General features: G+C 35.3%; 2 protein-coding genes and 1 pseudogene across 3 annotated transcripts; all 3 read left to right on the top strand.

Annotated features, from left to right (window-relative positions):
- The first annotated feature begins 286 nt into the window (after positions 1-286).
- Positions 287-2,523, top strand: LOC149387066 (cationic peroxidase 2-like). The gene is made up of 3 exons (XM_089624070.1): positions 287-790; positions 884-1,046; positions 1,862-2,523. The coding sequence occupies exons 1-3, from the start codon at positions 386-388 to the stop codon at positions 2,305-2,307; spliced, it is 1,014 nt and encodes a 337-aa protein (XP_089480196.1). The 5' UTR covers positions 287-385; the 3' UTR covers positions 2,308-2,523.
- A 2,314-nt stretch (positions 2,524-4,837) lies between these two features.
- LOC149387065 (peroxidase 71-like) lies at positions 4,838-6,516 on the top strand (annotated as a pseudogene). Its single transcript, XR_016300952.1, has 3 exons — positions 4,838-5,342; positions 5,432-5,594; positions 5,856-6,516. The product of XR_016300952.1 is annotated as a peroxidase 71-like (transcript).
- A 2,444-nt stretch (positions 6,517-8,960) lies between these two features.
- On the top strand, positions 8,961-10,808 carry LOC149387064 (peroxidase 71-like). The gene is made up of 3 exons (XM_089623143.1): positions 8,961-9,441; positions 9,582-9,744; positions 10,165-10,808. The coding sequence occupies exons 1-3, from the start codon at positions 9,028-9,030 to the stop codon at positions 10,590-10,592; spliced, it is 1,005 nt and encodes a 334-aa protein (XP_089479269.1). The 5' UTR covers positions 8,961-9,027; the 3' UTR covers positions 10,593-10,808.
- The last annotated feature ends 6,346 nt before the right edge of the window (positions 10,809-17,154 follow it).

Here is a 17,154-nt window from a genome sequence, read left to right as displayed (position 1 = left end):
AGACAAAAAGCATGGTCATATACCATATATAAGAACATAAATTAGTTAATTTATTTCTTTATATTTGAATATATAGACTATATTTTAATTAAAAATACTATATATTCTTAATTAATTATTAATTGTTACTTCTCTCAAAATCCTTGAGTTTTATTAATTGGGTCTCTATCCTTTGATTTTAGAAGACTTTGGATATTTGTAAATGGCCGGCTTTTAATTTCTTACTTTCACATGCCCTCTCGCACCAACCTCTAAAACCCACGTCCTATAAAACCATCAATGCAAAGCATTATCCGAAAACACAACCCCTCTAAAAGTCTAAAAAACTAAAAATCCCAAAACAAATTTTTATCACTGCATCTGAACTAAAAACACTACTATATAAATGGTTTTCATTAGTAGAACCACCGTTTCGGTGGCTTTGCTCGTGTTCCTCGCCACCACGGCGGCGACACCGGTTCACGGCCGTGGCACACGCGTCGGGTTCTACGCGAATTCGTGCCCTAACGCCGAGCAAATAGTCGCTGAGGCGGTCGCGGCCGGTCTAGCCACAAACCCTAGAATAGCCCCGGGGATTCTGAGGATTGCCTTCCACGACTGTTTCGTCCACGGCTGCGACGCCTCGGTCCTCATCGAGGGCAACGGGACCGAGAAGAGCTCCGTAGCGAACCGCGACATCAACGGCTACGTCGTCATCGACGACGCCAAGGCTCGCCTCGAAGCCGAATGCCCCGGCGTCGTCTCTTGCGCCGATATTATCTCGCTCGCCTCACGTGACGCCACCGTTTTGGTACGTAAACACATGCATATATATATATACGTGGATATAGTAATTGTGTTCTTCAATATAATAAGTAGAGATATGTGCTCTTTTTTTGGTTAGACCGGTGGGCTTGGATGGGAGGTACCAACTGGAAGAAGAGACGGTTTGGTTTCGCTAGTATCGGATACACTAGAATTGCCTGGTCCTACAGAAAACGTTACTGCACAGATAGACAAGCTTGGTGCCTTGGGTCTCGATGTTCAAGACCTCGTCGTTCTTCTTGGTACGTATGAGTTAATTGTATTATATCTACTTATTTTGATGGTTACAATTTAAAATTATGTCTTATACGTCTTTTTGTCAAAAAGAAGAAAATATCGTCTTGCTCAATACCCAAAACACGGAATCTGAAAACTACTTATATTATTTAATAAATAACTAAATATATTTACGTTTAAGAAGTTTTATTATTATTTTATTGCTCTTAAGAGGGGAGGTAGGTGAAGACCAAATGAGCATATGCCAAGTTTAAAATTCTTTTTGCCGTTATTGTTTACCTTAAGCTTAAAATTATATGATTTCTTTTTTTGGAAAGAAAAAAAAAGTGTTCACACCCCTAAAAAATTTTGAAACTTTTATATGTATACAAAAAGAATTAAATAAAATAACGGTATGTTATAATTTAAATTAAAAGGGTATAGAAGTAAACACCTTGCTAAAAAAAAGAGGTGGTAAATATAGTACCCTCATGTTCTAGATTACCTCATGTTCTAGATTACAGGTAAACCTGGGCTACCGACACTTTTCATAATACTGAAATTTATTTTGATATAATTCACGGAACCAAAATTTCAGTACCGTTCTAAATTATTCATCAACAATTTAAAATTATTTCCAAAAAAAAAAAAAAAGATTATATTTTATTAGTGTCGGAATTAACCGGAATATATCTTTTCCGGTTTGACCAAAATTCCACCACTATTCCGAATAGAACGTTTCAATCCATTAACAGAATTTCAGGATAAGTAAAAAAAAAAAAAAAAAATTGAAGTAGCCTAATCTGTCACTAATAAAAATCATTATTACTATATTATATAGGTTCACACACCATAGGCACAACCTCGTGCGCGTTGTTCCGGTTCAGGCTGTACAACTTCACGAACACCACTGAGTCCGGAGCCGACCCGTCCATCGACCCGGACTTCCTTCCGGTCCTGCGAGCTCTGTGCCCCGACGGTATCAACGGAACGACGCGAGTCGAGCTCGATAACGGGAGCGGAACGAAATTCGACTTGTCGTTCTACACCAACCTCTTAAACGGCCGTGGAGTCCTTCAGTCCGACCAGTTTCTCTGGACCGACCCGAGGACTCAGCCCTTTGTCCGGCGACTCCTAAACCCTTTCGACTACGACGGTCTCTACTTTCCCGTCGAGTTCGGAAGAGCGATGATCAAGATGAGCCTCATTAATGTCAAGACTAGCCCTGTCAACAGTGAGATCAGGAGGGTCTGTACGGCCTTCAATCCATTAGTTGCTGATCAGTAATTAATTATTGATAAATAAATCTATATGTACTGTGTGTTTTTGTTGTAAGTGTTGTAATTTCGTTTGTGTGGGAGATCAGAATAACTTGTTGTCATCGAGTGTTGATTGTGACTGAAAGATGTGTTTCGTACGTTTACCACGAAGAACAGTTTGTGTATTGCATGCTTTTGTTCTTTCAAGTTATAATCAAATGGGGACCTGGCTAGTTTATACTTTCTTTGAGGACTTGATTTTATTTAATTCGTTTGTTTTATTGTGATAATTGACCGTTGACCTAATATTCAATGGGTTGGGACGAATATGCTCCATTTTTTAGTGGTAAGCATTTATAAATATAAGACATTAATTTGTCCATTGAACCTGATTATTAATAGTAAACCCCAACTTGTCGGCATTACCTCATGTATGTACGTGCTTTGGTTCGTTAATGTCGTATTTTTAATTGAATTGGATTAGCTTTATTGATGTGTTTATGCCACTCGGCTACTATACTATTTGATCGATTAGTGAGAATTTTCCCTCGTTTCTCTACCATACTTTCCCTCCCTCTTTTAATGATACGAAACCAAAAAATAATACATGTGAGTAGAGTTGGTAATTCTACACCACCTCTTCAAAATGAGGTGGTAGGTTCAATCGACAAAAAAAAAAAAAAAGTACCCAATAAATTAAAGATTACCGAAAACACTAAAAATTAAAACCGTCTAAAAATAGTAATATATCATATAAACTTGTTAATTGTGATTCATATGGCTAATATCACTTAAAATTTAATGACGAGAGAGACAGAGAGAAAGATAGATATGGAAGAAGATTTCAAAACACAATACTAATTGAAATCTCAAATAATGCTCATAAAAAAAAAACTTTTATTAAAATTTGAAGTAGTGGAGTTTGTGTGAGTTTCCAATTATTAAGGACACGTTTATTCTCTTCCATATTGAGAAGTAAATCTAATTAAGAACTCTAACTATAAGATGCATGAAGGAAAATAATATCGAAACTTTTGTAGTAATTTTGGATACTTACTCGTATATTTATTATTTATACATTTCAAACGGGTTTAAAACACTGGTATTATGTATAATTTAGAGGGCTATCTGGCCAGGGATATTGCATATAAAATACGACTAGGGATGCGCATTAATACGTGTAATCAAAAGCTAGCGTGCACGCAGGCTCTTATATTTTGAAAATGAACACATTATATTATTAGAAAACCCTAATATATTAATTTTCACTCAATTATAATACTATAGTTAGGCCGTTAGGCTACAGCATATCAAACTGTCTCAATCTATAGTTTTTTTTTTAATTAATTATTATTCTTAGTAGATATATCTTCGCCTTATATTATTATAATTTTTAATGTTTATAGTTTATCTTGCGCATTTATAATATTAATTATAGGAGAGCTAATAAGTATATGATTACTTTAACTCTTTATCTTAAAATTTTAATATAATTATCTAATAATTAAGGAAATAGTTCAAATTAAGACAAAAAGCATGGTTATAATATATAAGAACATAAATGAGTTAATTTCTTTATATTTGAATATTTAGACTATAATTTTAATTAAAATAGAGATTTGTAAGTAACTAGGCCACTTTAAACATGTGATTTTGGATTTAGCCTATGTTTGACAATTTTTAGGGATATAGCCAAATGGCTTATGTGGCAATAATTAAGGTCTGATTTGCCCTTATTTATTAACAAATTCGTTACTTTCTCTCTCCTATTTTTTTTCAAATAATTTTTTTTGCATCAAAACTTAAAAAATTCGTATCTTCCTCATACGAACTCGAAATTGAGTGATTTCAGATCCTACAAATTCGTGTCGTCGAGATCTTCAAAAATAGACCCATTTTGTTTGATGAAAAATTATGTTTAATGCATCATAGTTACGTTTTCATTTTTTTTTATAATTTCAAAAATTTCCAGTTATTTCAATATTTAAGGTAGTAACGTGATTTTTCTACATCTATGGTATTAAACATGATTTTTCATCAAACACAATGGATCTATTTTTGAAGATCTCGGCGTCACGAATCCGTAGGATTTGGAATCACTCAATTTCGAGTTCATATGAGATAGATATGGTTTTTTGAAGTTTTTATGTAAAAAAAGTGTAGGAAAAATGTAGGAGAGAGAAAGTGACGAATTTGTTAATAAATAAGGGTAAATCAGACCTTAATTATTACCACATAAGTCTGTTGGCTATTTCCCTAAAAATTGTGAAACATAAGCTAAAAACAAATTTTATAGTTTTATTTTGGCTATTTCGCTACACTGCCCTTAAAAATACTATAGTTATAAATTAATTATTAATTGTTACTTCTCTCAAAATTCTTCAGTTTTATTAATTGGGTCCCTATCCTTTAATTTTAAAAGACTTTGGACATCGATTATCCTATTTGTAAATGGCCGGCTTTTCTTACTTTCACATGCCCTATCGCACCAACCTCTAAAGCCCACGTCCTATAAAACCCATCAATGCAAAGCATTTTCCAAAAACACAACCCAGTCCATAATAAGCCCTCTAAAGTCTAAAAACTAAAAATCCTAAAACAAATTTTTATCACTGTATCTGTACTAAAAACACTACTATATTTCTCTACTATCAGAAATGATTTTCATTACTAGAACCACCGTTTCGGTGGCTTTGCTCGTGTTCTTCGCCGCAGCGGCGACACCGGTTCACGGCCGTGGCACACGTGTCGGATTCTACGCGAATTCGTGCCCTAACGCCGAGACCATAGTCGCTGAGGCGGTCGCGGCCGGTCTAGCTAGCCACAAACCCTAGAATAGCCCCGGGGATTCTGAGGATTGCCTTCCACGACTGCTTCGTCCGAGGCTGCGACGCCTCGGTCCTCATCGAGGGCAACGGGACCGAGAAGAGCGCCGGAGCGAACCGCAACATCAACGGCTACGTCGTCATCGACGACGCCAAGGCTCGCCTCGAAGCCGAATGCCCCGGCGTCGTCTCTTGCGCCGATATTCTCTCGCTCGCCTCACGTGACGCCACCGTTTTGGTACGTAAACACATGCATATATATATACGTGGATATAGTAATTATGTTCTTCAATATAATAAGTATAGGTATGTGCTCTTTTTTGGTAGACCGGTGGGCTAAGATGGGAGGTACCAACTGGAAGAAGAGACGGCTTGGTTTCGCTACAATCGGAGACAAGAGATTTGCCTGGTCCTACAGAAAACGTTACTGCACAGATAGACAAGCTTGGTGCCTTGGGTCTCGATGTTCAAGACCTCGTCGTTCTTCTTGGTATGTATGAATTAATAATTGTATTATATCTACTTATTTTGGTGGTTACAATTTCAAATTATTTATATAGAAAAAAAAGATTATATTTTAGTAGTGTCGGAATTAACCTAACCGGAAAAGATATTTTCCGGTTTGACCAAAATTCCAACACTATTCCGAATAGAACATTTCAATCCATTCACAGAATTTCAGGATAAGTTAAAAAAAATTGAAGTAGCCTAATTTGCCACTAATAAAAATCATTATTACTATATGATATAGGTTCACACACCATAGGCACAACCTCGTGCGCGTTGTTCCGGTTCAGGCTGTACAACTTCACGAACGCCACTGAGTCCGGAGCCGACCCGTCCATCGACCCGGACTTCCTTCCGGTCCTGCGAGCTCTGTGCCCCGATGGCGGCAACGGAACGGTCCGAGTCGAGCTCGATAACGAGAGCGGAACGAAATTCGACTTGTCGTTCTACACCAACCTCTTAAACGGCCGCGGAGTCCTTCAGTCCGACCAGTTTCTCTGGACCGACCCGAGGACTCAGCCATTTGTCCGGCGACTCCTAAACCCTTTCGACTACGACGGTCTCTACTTTCCCGTCGAGTTCGGAAGAGCGATGATCAAGATGAGCCTCATTAATGTCAAGACTAGCCCTGTCAACAGTGAGATCAGGAAGGTCTGTACGGCCTTCAATCCATCAGTTGCTGATCAGTAATTGATTGATAAAGAAATATGTACTGAGTGTGTGTTTTTGTTGTAAGTGTTGTAATTTCGTTTGTGTGGGAGATCAGAATAACTTTTTGTCATCGAGTGTTGATGGTGACGTGAAAGATGTGTTTCGTACGTTTACCACGAAGAACAGTTTGTGTATTGCATGTTTTTGTTCTTTCAAGTTATAATCAAATGGGGACCTGGCTAGTTTATACTTTCTTTGAAGACTTTTGATTTTATTTAATTCGTTTGTTTTATTGTGATAATTGGCCGTTGACCTAATATTCAATGGATATTGGGACGAATATGCTCCATATTTTAGTAGTAAGCATTTATAAATATAAGATATTAATTTGTCCATGGAACCTGATTATTAATAGTAAACCCCAACTTGTCGGCATTACCTCATGTATGTACGTGCTTTAGTTCGTTAATGTCGTATTTTTAATTGAATTGGATTAGCTTTATTGATGTGTTTATGCCACTCGGCTACTATACTATTTGATCGATTAGTGAGAATTTTCCCTCGTTTCTCTATCAAACTTTCCCTCCCTCTTTTAATGATACGAAACCAGAAACTAACATGCGAGGGGCTAAATCATTAAAAAAAAAATTGATGATAAGATTAAAAATACAAAAAATTAGATATTATGATCGTTCTAAACTTTCATTAAGAAAATAGTCAAGATTTTAATTTATACAGCAAATTAACAAGATTTTTTTAGTGTTTCTAAAAATAAAATAGCGAAATAATGACTATTTAACGAAATTTATAAAAAAAATTACAAATTTATCCGTTCCAATTGACTATTTATCTTAAATGTAATAGATAATTAAATGTCTAAATATAAATTATCAAACGAAATAAATTGATTACAAAATTATTATTGAGGTTATAGGCTGTAATTATTTTTAAAATAAATTATGTGGGTTTTAATATTTAAAATAAGTTAAGAAATATAAGGTTATAATATGTAATTATTTTTTACAATGAGTTATGGATTCGTTCCTATACAATTGGTTTCGTTCCTGTACCAGAGCAATGTTTGCGTTTGCATTCCAGCTGAAGGACACTTGACTGATATGTTCACTAAACCGTTGTCTGAGATACAAATATTACAATATGCTCTACAAATTACTATGGGCGTGTGCGTGACGATGACTGTGCATTAAGGTGCTAAGCTGGCAATCTAGTGTCGAACTGAGCTTGCAATTAGCAGTCTTGTAATTATTGCCAAAATGTATTAACTTGGTTACAAAAGTTGTTAGTTTATATCAGTCAATGTACCATCAAAGGTGAATGAGAATAAGCTACGAAGTTCTATTCAATTCATTTCTCTCTCTCTGTTCAAAATTCCGTTTCTCAACAGTTACTGAAATGAATACCTTTTGAAATAATAAGTGAATGTTAGGTATAATTTAAACGGTTAGCGTTTTTTTTTTTTTTTTTTTTGAACAAAATGGTTATCATTAAATTGCGTAGAAAACCGGAAAATTTTAAACATATAAAAAACAAATAAACAAGGAAACAAAGGTTAAATAGCTTCAAATATTACTATGAGTAAATTAAAAGGGATACAAAGTAAAACAAGAGATCTAGATTACAGAAATATTGTACACAACTCATTGATTAATTTTCCTGATTAGTTAAATATAGCCAACAAACTTATTAAGTGTAAAGACAGACCGAAATATTAAATACATATACTATATTGTGCTGTAAAATCCGATGATGATCCCATATAGTTAAGGAATGAATAATATTTTTAATAAAAATCATAGGGAAGAGTTCTAATTGTTGAATTTGGAATATATTTAGAACTTTCAAAGGTTAATAAATACCATTCGTCAGAAATATTATAAATTATATGCATATGATTAATACAAACAATTGTGTGAAGGACGAGTCAATGGTTTGATATCCATCTCCTCAATCAAACAAAGAGATCACAATTTCATTAACGTCACATTTCAACAGTCATTATTGAGAAGTAAATTTGATATTATAAGATGTGCATGCAAACATATTGAAATCATGTAGTAATTTTTTTTTATACTAAATTGTATTATTTGTATTTTTCAAAACGGGGTAAAAACACTGGTATATTCCTTTATAAAAGGGTATAGTTAAGGGGGTAAAAAAAGGCTAACTGGCCATTTTATAAGACAAGGGAAGTTCAGTTACATTTGTTAATCAAAAGTTAGCGTGTACGCAGGCTCTTGTATTTAAAAATGGGCACTTTCTTTTTTTCGGGAAAACCCCTAATATATTAATTAGTTAATCAAATTATAATAATAATATTGCCACCTATACGTATTGTTACGTCTCAATTCGTAGTTTCTGAAAAATTATTATTTATCAGTAGATAAATCTTTATCTTATATTATAAAAAAATTATTTCCTAAATTATCAAAATAATTTAGAAGTGTTCCATTTATTATGTTTAGTTTATCCTCTATTACCCAGTTATAATATTAATGAATAATTGCCACCTCTCTCAAAACCCTTAAGTTTTTTTTTTAGTTTTTTTTTTTAGAGATCAGATGACTTTCAACATCAATTTATTTATAGCCGTCTTCTCTTACTTTCACACGTCCTCTTGCACTAAACTTTGACACTCGCGTTCTATAAAACCCTTCTATGCAAAGCATATATTATCCATAAACACAAGCCAATCAACTAAAAGCCCTTAAGCACCTTTTATCACTACCACGCATACACTATCATAAATGGAAAAACACCATTGTTTCGTTAGTAAAACCACCACTTCGGTGGCTTTGTTATTCCTGCTCATCGCCGCCGCCGCCTCGGTTCACGGCCAAGGCACACGTGTCGGGTTCTACTCGGACTCGTGCCCTAACGCCGAAACCATCGTCTCTGCGGCGGTCTCGGACGGCCTAGCCTCAAACCCTAGAATAGCCCCGGGGCTTCTCAGGCTTCACTTCCACGACTGCTTTGTCCATGGCTGCGACGGCTCGGTCCTCATCAACGGTACAGCGACCGAAAAGACCGCACCACCGAACCGCGGAATCAACGGCTACGAGGTCATCGACGACGCCAAGGCTCGGCTCGAAGCCGAATGTCCAAACGTCGTCTCTTGCGCCGATATTCTCGCGCTCGCCGCACGTGACGCCACCGTTTTGGTACGTATAAATATATATGTATTGTATATATGTACAGTACCATGTAGTTGAAAACGTGCCATCGTATTATATACATATATAATATATATATATATATATATATATATATATATATATATATATATAACATGTGTGTGTAGACCGGTGGACAAAGATGGGACGTACCAACTGGAAGAAGAGACGGTTTGGTTTCATTAGCGTCGGAGACAGGAGATTTGCCTGGTCCTAGAGAAACAGTCACTGCACAAATAGACAAGCTCAATGCCTTGCAACTTGACGTTCAAGACCTCGTCGTTCTTCTTGGTACATATATAATAACTTATTATAATATGTGCCTATAAGTATAATTAATTAATTATTCATTGATAGTATTTTTTATCTATGTATAATATTTCTACATATTTTCTGGTTATCACATTTTAAATTATATCTCATATTTACTTGTTTTTCAGAAAAGGAACAAAAAAATACATATATATATATCCTCGCTCAATATCCGAAGCCCTAAAATAAAGACAAATCCGATATCTAAGTTATAAATGTGATAAAAATCAGCATATCTTTTACTTTAAGCTTAATTTCTTAATTAAATTTTAGTTTTAGATTATCCTATATCTATAGTACAGGATTAGTAAGTATAAAAAAAAAAGGAGTAGTACTCTATAATTTGTGACATTAATTTACAAATGACTATAATATAATTGCATGTGTATATATATATAGGTTCACACACCATAGGCACAACCTCGTGCGGGTTGTTCCGTTTTAGGCTGTTCAACTTCCCCAACGGCACCGAGTCCGGAGCCGACCCGTCCATCGACCCTGATTTTGTCCCCGTCCTAAGAGCGCTGTGCCCTCAGAACGGAGACGCATCGAGGCGCGTCGATCTCGACAATGGGAGCGGCTCAGATTTCGACACGTCATACTACAACAACCTCTTCAACGGCCGCGGAATCCTTCAGTCCGACCAGTTTCTCTGGACCGACCCGAGGACTCAGCCCTTTGTCCGGCGACTTCTAAACCCCGACGCCGCAGATGGTCTCGACTTTGGCGTCGAGTTTGGAAGATCGATGATCAAGATGAGCCTCGTCGGCGTCAAGACTAGCCCTAGCGACGGTGAAATCAGGAGGGTCTGTACCGCCATTAATTAGTCTGTTATTAATTAGATGTATTTGCCAAATTTGTTTTGCTGTTGAAAGTAGTGTTGTTACGTATCACATTTATTATGGTTCGTGTGAGATCACCGGAATAATTAAGGTGTTGCAAGTGTTGATGGTGACGTGTGAAATCTGTGTTTCGTTTGCCATGGCTTTTGTAGTAATAAAAAAATGTTGTAATAAATTGAAAGCTTGGGTTGTCGATTTGAAGTGTTTATGTTTTCAAAATAATTCTACTTTACTTTAGTGTCATAAGTGGATGCTTACTTTGTCGGTTCGTGAGAATCAGACTATTTAATAAACCCAGAGTTGTAATTGTCGACTTTACCTCAAATAGTATTGTTGGAGTGATTTACTCTGGATTCTGGAAGAAAGAATTCTGTGTCAAAATCATGTGTCGGGTAGATAGGTGTGTTTTTATAATCTATTTAGAAAGAAAAGATCAATTATACGTCGTGGTAGTTAGAACTTAGACCGTAGATTACTCCTAGTTATTTTATTCCATGTTAGCGTGTGGATGTGTTGAGCAATGTGTCGCTATTTTTTGGTCGAATTTATTATTATTTAATATCATATGAAGTCATCTCAAATTTAATTTCCAGCAAATAATTAATTGCCTAAAAGTCTATAACTTTGCTGTGAGCACTCTTTATATTTTGGATATGAGTGATATGATAGTTTCACTTTCATAAAAAGAAATTAAATTTCTCAATTACGCAAATTTTCTTCTGCTTTCTAATTTTATATATAGAATGGAGTATGTGCATGTACATGATATTTGTCTTCTTCTGTTTATTTATCTATTTTTACATCGAAATATACAAAGAAGAAAGGCTTGTTTGAGATTTTATCCTAGTTTAATCTCTACGACTACGAGATCGGCAGATTGGTTTTAATTGTATATTCAACCTCTCTCTATTTTAAGCTATGACTACTGGGTCATATCGTTGACTCAGAGGTCTCTTAGTTCTACATGTCAGTTAGCGCGTGAGAACTTGCTTAATCCATGCATATATTGAATTCCTTACTCAGAAACAGTAAAAAATTCACCAAAATATGCTTATCTGTTAATGTCTCTTTGGCTACGCGGCTTTTCTAATATTTGAAGATCAAATGTCATCTTCGTCTTCGATATCTCTCCAGCTCAGCGACCTAATCTTTTTATATTAAAAAATTATAATCAATGATTCAAGGAGAAGAAAATTTTCCACCGAGATTTAAAATTCAATATTTCGAGAGAGCTTACGTAACAAAAAAAAGGGACAGACCCAACGTGCCACGTGTTCACTGATGAGAGGTCGACTCTCCGTACACGTCTTTCTCTTCTCACCGGAAAGTGAGTCTCCGGTGTTAAGATTACAAAATGGAGAAGAGACTTGGAGAGAGAACAAAAGAGGAGCTAGGTTTTTATAATATTTCGAATAAAAAAATAAATGATGTAATAATAAAGGGCATTGTAGCAAAATAGCCACTTTGAAACTATAGATTTTGTTTTTAGCCTATGTTTCATAACTTTTAGGAAAATAGCCAATGTGCTTAGGTGTCAATAATTAATAGACTAATTTGCCATTTTACTTAATCAGATGGAAATAATGAATATATTTATATTAAATAATAGACAATAATAATATAAAATAACAGAAAATTTCAAAATTGTTATACGTGGCACGCTAATCTAGAACGGCTCACCAAGATTGGCGTTACTGTTGAGAACCTGTCAACACAAATAATAAACGTAAATTACTGGAAATTATCTCATTCTTGAAATGGAAATAAATGGAAATAACTGTAAATAAATCATCTGTAACAACACAATCTGTACTATTTTTTTAAAAACCAGATCTGAGATCTGGGTTAAAAAAAAACTCAGATCTAGTTTCGAAATAAATGGAAATAATTGTAAATAATATACTACAGAAGCTTAATTATAAGGTGCGCCTCCCATCGGGGAAGGCCGGGCCCAGGCTGCCCGGGCCTCCATCGCCGCCGCTCGCCTGCCAAACAGTCCCGGCGTCGCCGCCCAGGGCCGACACGACCATCCCAGCGCCCGGCTCGACTTGCGCGACTCCACCCAGGCCGCGCGCGCCCCCAGAGCCGCCTGGGTCTCCTCTGGCGATGCTTCCGGCGCAGACAGCGCCGACGAGGGCCGGCGCACCTTCGCCCGGGCCCGCCTCGCCGAGCACGCCTCCACGCCGGTCGACTCGGCTCTCCCCGGCGCTCCTAGGCCGACGCCACCCGGTGCCGATCTCGCCGGGCGCAGCCACACTCGGGTTGGAGAGAGAGAGAGAGAGAGAGAGAGAGAGAGAACGCCCAGATCCGATTTGTGGAGTGGCTGGAGAGAGAGAGAGAGAGAGAGAGAGAGAGAGAGAGAGAGAGAGAGAGAGAGAGAGAGAGAGAGAGAACGTGGATAATGATTCAAAAGCAAAATAACTGCCTCCTACGTATCAGGAACAATTAACGCACAAAAAAAGGAAAAAAAAAATATGCTAATTAAAAAACTGAGGACAAAAAAGTAAAACATAATTTGCCACCTATTACGTTTGGCTATTTCCCTAAAAAACTCCAAACATAGGCTAGATCCCAAACCTAACGTTTTAGGTGGCCTAATTGCTTATAAAACTCAATAATAAAACGAGGATGAATAAGTAGTCAATATATACAACAAAATGCTAAATGACTAAATCTATTCTTACATAAGATATAGAGCTAATAATGGATGAGGGGGTTTCCATTAACAGCACTTCGACACTCAAAATTAGTCGGGTTGAAAATATGAGGTGGGAGTCTATGGGTTGTACCCTTATACATTCTCTAGATTTAGAGAGAGAGAAGATGAAGAGTGAGAGAGAGATATTTAATTTTGGGTTTAAAAAGTCCAAACATTTTTCCCTTGAGAGATATTGGTATTTGAAGGAACCATTTAAGGCTAGGAGGGGCGGACCAATATGGGTTGGGACCAATATGGTAGGAAGGGGAGTCTCGTGGACGTCTCTTCTCGGACAGGGTTTCGGGCCTATCGAACAAGGACAACGCATATGGCCCGATCGGACGGTGTTTTATTTTCTTTATACATTATATCGTCGAGAACGGACTAGATATGGTCTTTGTGCTTGAGTTTTGATTTGGTTTGTGGACTTATGTCACAACTTTAAGGACTAAACTCAATTGTTTTCATATTTTCAAGTTGTTTTGAGTCGGGTGTCTTTTTTTTTTTTATGCATAATGATAATTAATATATTTTTGGAAATGTACTCTTGTTTACCTCTTAGGCCTTAGGAGAGAAAACTCGTGTTCACCTCTTAGGCCTTGTTGAATTAGTAGGAGGGAAACAGGAGGGATGGGTGAAAAATGAGGAATTGAATTATGGAAATTGATTAAAAAAAAAGTTTGTTTGGTAAGGAGGAAGAAAGCAAATTAAAAGGATTAAGAAGGATTGATTTTTCGTTGGCTCCTCCAAAAACTATCACTTCAAAATTGGAAAGATTTGGAGGTATGGAAACAAAAAAGTTAAGTAAATTACAAATATAATATTGATTGCTATAATTATTATAATGGCAATATAGAATTATAACATTAATCATTTATGTATATTCTTATTTATAACAAACAACAAAAGAGGGATGAATCTAATATCTCTACACATTATATCAATCAACTTTTAAAAAAATTATAATCCATCATTTTCTTTTTCTTTTTTTCTCTACTATCAGACTCAATCAATCCACCCTTTTTCTCGCTCTTTCTCTTTCATACCAAACAAAACAAAACAAATTGCAATAATTTGAGAGAGTTAGTCGTTTGACCACTTTATACCTCCTAACTTAATATTTCAGTCTAATTATTATCACGTAATTAAGACATATCCCAAATTATAATAAGGTGTATGTACTATATTGGGGGAGACATAGACATAATTTTTTTTATTTTCATAATATTAAAAAATTCAAGCTATAATACTAATTGAAGAAATAGACATTCAACTCTTTGATAGTTTCTTCTTCTCTTATTGTCGTTCATAAAACCTGAAAAGCGCGTATGTGTGAACGATTTATCCCTGGATTTTCAATTCAAGCAGGTACAGTATTTAGAAGTCTTTTAGTTTACTAGAAATATCTATTTATTATCTAAATGACAAAGAAAATACAGCTATATTGACTGATCGTTCCCGATATTCGTTCTACAGTAGTTGAAGAAGATAATTTTTTATACAAGTAAGTTAGTAGTAAAATCAAGATTGAAAAAGAACAAAAGTGTGACGAAAACAAATAGATATATCCATTGGAAAAATGCAAGCCAATTATTTTTGGCAGTTTATAGAGTATCCCCACATGGTCAAATTACTCACGCATAGACATATATATATATGACTTTACTAGTAGTAACCTCTTTAAATCCCTTGTTCTATTATATGACTTTTGAGACCATTTTAGTTTTTCTTATCCTTTGATTTAAGGTCATCCAGTTTTTCTTACTTTTTCACTTCCTGATTTGACTCAAATTTTGGAATTTATTTTTTAAATCCTCCACTACCAATAATATTAGTCGATTCATATACCAATTGCGCTTGTAGTTGTACCACGAAAAAAAATGTGTTTATGGAAAACCAAAATATTTTATCAATGTATTAGTTTTCAAAAAAATTATCATGGTAATTTAGTTTTCAAAAAAATTATCAAGTACAAAAGTCAATAAAATTCAAAATAACGTATATAACTATAAAAATTTAAAAGTAATGGATGATTGTCATGGTAGGAAACGTATGAGATATTTGTAAAGTTTAAAACATAATGATCGTCATAGTTATTCAATCAAGTACTACCGTTCTGTGTTACTATATTGTAAGATATGACGTATTGTTCTTTTTCCCCCCCTAATAGAGTGGTTTGAGTGCGTCACTGGTATATAAGTATAGTTCGTTGTTACTATTATTATTTTTGCTATAAAATCACACTTTTCAGTCATTGAAAAAGTATGAATTGAAAGAAAAAAAATGATTATCGCACAAATATACATTTCCCCTCCAAGGTTTATATTAGAAAAATTGTCTAATTTGTCATCAATTTTATAACATTTTCTCATTTTTCACCAAAATGCTAATTTTTCTCAAAATGACACCATCTATATCAACAATGGTGACATCTAATAGTGAAGAGCAAACATAGATGTCAACATTGTTGACATAGATGGTGACATTTTGGAAAAAAAATTAGCGTTTTAGTGGAAAATAGAAAAATATTATGAAATTGATGGCAAATTAAGCAATTTCTCTTTATATTATGTAGCAGTTTATCAGCTATTATACTTATACTAGGACTAATACTATGATATATATACAGTTGACATTGACCACCGTTGAGTTAATTAGTAACTTATTTTGATATCCATCGACAGAGTTTAAAGAAAACGTCAAGATATAATGAGCTAATTTTGAGATTAGAAAAATAGATATAATTAACTAATTTGTCATAGAATTGACGTGGACTTACTATGTATAAGGTTCACATTTGGAAATACTTTAGTTTTCCAAATATATAGAAAGTGACTAGTGGAGAGTCATAAGGGAAGTAAAAATTAAAAATAAAAGAGAAGAAGATGACGATGTAGCGGGAAAAAAAAGAACAGAAAAAACGTCCGAAATTTAGATTTCTATGAAGTATACCATTTTTTATTTTTTAATACACAATAATTAAAAAAACTAAGAATTAAATGGCACATCTTTATCTTCTTTAAGGGAGACCTAAGCTTAAATATATCAATTTAACTATCTGATCATTATAAAACTATGCTTCAATTTAACATTTGAGGACGTGATATGCTTTGGTGCATCAACCCTTGGAGCATGAAATTTGAGGTTGAATTTAATTACCGGTGAAGGCAATTCTTCTTTTTGTCCTACAGAGATGTCGAATTGCATTGGAAGCTCTTTGCCCTCCCCCACGATGATGGCTATATCGTATGAATGAATTATAGGGTAATACTTGCATTTCTCGATAGCACCAACGGCATTTGCCGAGTCTAGGTTTGAGAGGCTATGGTGTTACCAATGACACAGTCTCAGCTTGAAGCTGTGTGCCCTAATGTCGATTCTTATGTTGATATCCTCGCATGTGTTGCACGTGACATCGTAGCTCTGGTAGTTTGTTTTTTCTTTGCCTAAATAAGCTCTAGCCGATTCGACCCGATGCTCTATGCTTCCAACTAGAATTACTTCCGGTTTTTTAGTTTGAAAAGCATATGGTTAAGACTTAAGATGACCAACACTGGTGCCAAATCTGTTATCATGTTTGATATGCTACATTACGGATTAACTATTTTTTTCTTGAAAGATGATCACTGTTATGTTAATTATATTTTACTAAATACGCATAAGGCGACATTCGGCAAGTCAAAGCAAATATTTAATCATCAAGTGATTAGCGTCAGTATTATGTATAAGCTAGCATCAGTATATGGATAAACAAAAACACCTAAGAAAGCCTAGAGCTTGATGGTTCCTTGACACAAAAGCTTTAGCTCTCTACAAAACCCTTTGTTAAAATCGCTCTCGTTATTCTCT

This window comes from Urtica dioica, chromosome 8, assembly GCF_054948205.1.
Source record: "Urtica dioica subsp. dioica isolate 48M chromosome 8, U.dioica_male_clone48M_v1_H2, whole genome shotgun sequence".
NCBI lineage: Eukaryota > Viridiplantae > Streptophyta > Magnoliopsida > Rosales > Urticaceae > Urtica > Urtica dioica.
Note: the sequence above shows the minus strand (reverse complement) of the source record. Positions and strands in the feature narration are given on the sequence as shown.

Excerpts from the sequence above, each read along its gene's own strand:
- LOC149387064 (XM_089623143.1), top strand. The coding sequence starts at position 9,028 with ATGGAAAAACACCATTGTTTCGTTAGTAAAACCACCACTTCGGTGGCT. Across the intron at positions 9,442-9,581 it reads CACGTGACGCCACCGTTTTG|ACCGGTGGACAAAGATGGGA; the intron begins GTACGTATAAAT and ends ATGTGTGTGTAG. Across the intron at positions 9,745-10,164 it reads AGACCTCGTCGTTCTTCTTG|GTTCACACACCATAGGCACA; the intron begins GTACATATATAA and ends ATATATATATAG.
- LOC149387066 (XM_089624070.1), top strand. The coding sequence starts at position 386 with ATGGTTTTCATTAGTAGAACCACCGTTTCGGTGGCTTTGCTCGTGTTC. Across the intron at positions 791-883 it reads CACGTGACGCCACCGTTTTG|ACCGGTGGGCTTGGATGGGA; the intron begins GTACGTAAACAC and ends TTTTTTGGTTAG. Across the intron at positions 1,047-1,861 it reads AGACCTCGTCGTTCTTCTTG|GTTCACACACCATAGGCACA; the intron begins GTACGTATGAGT and ends TATATTATATAG.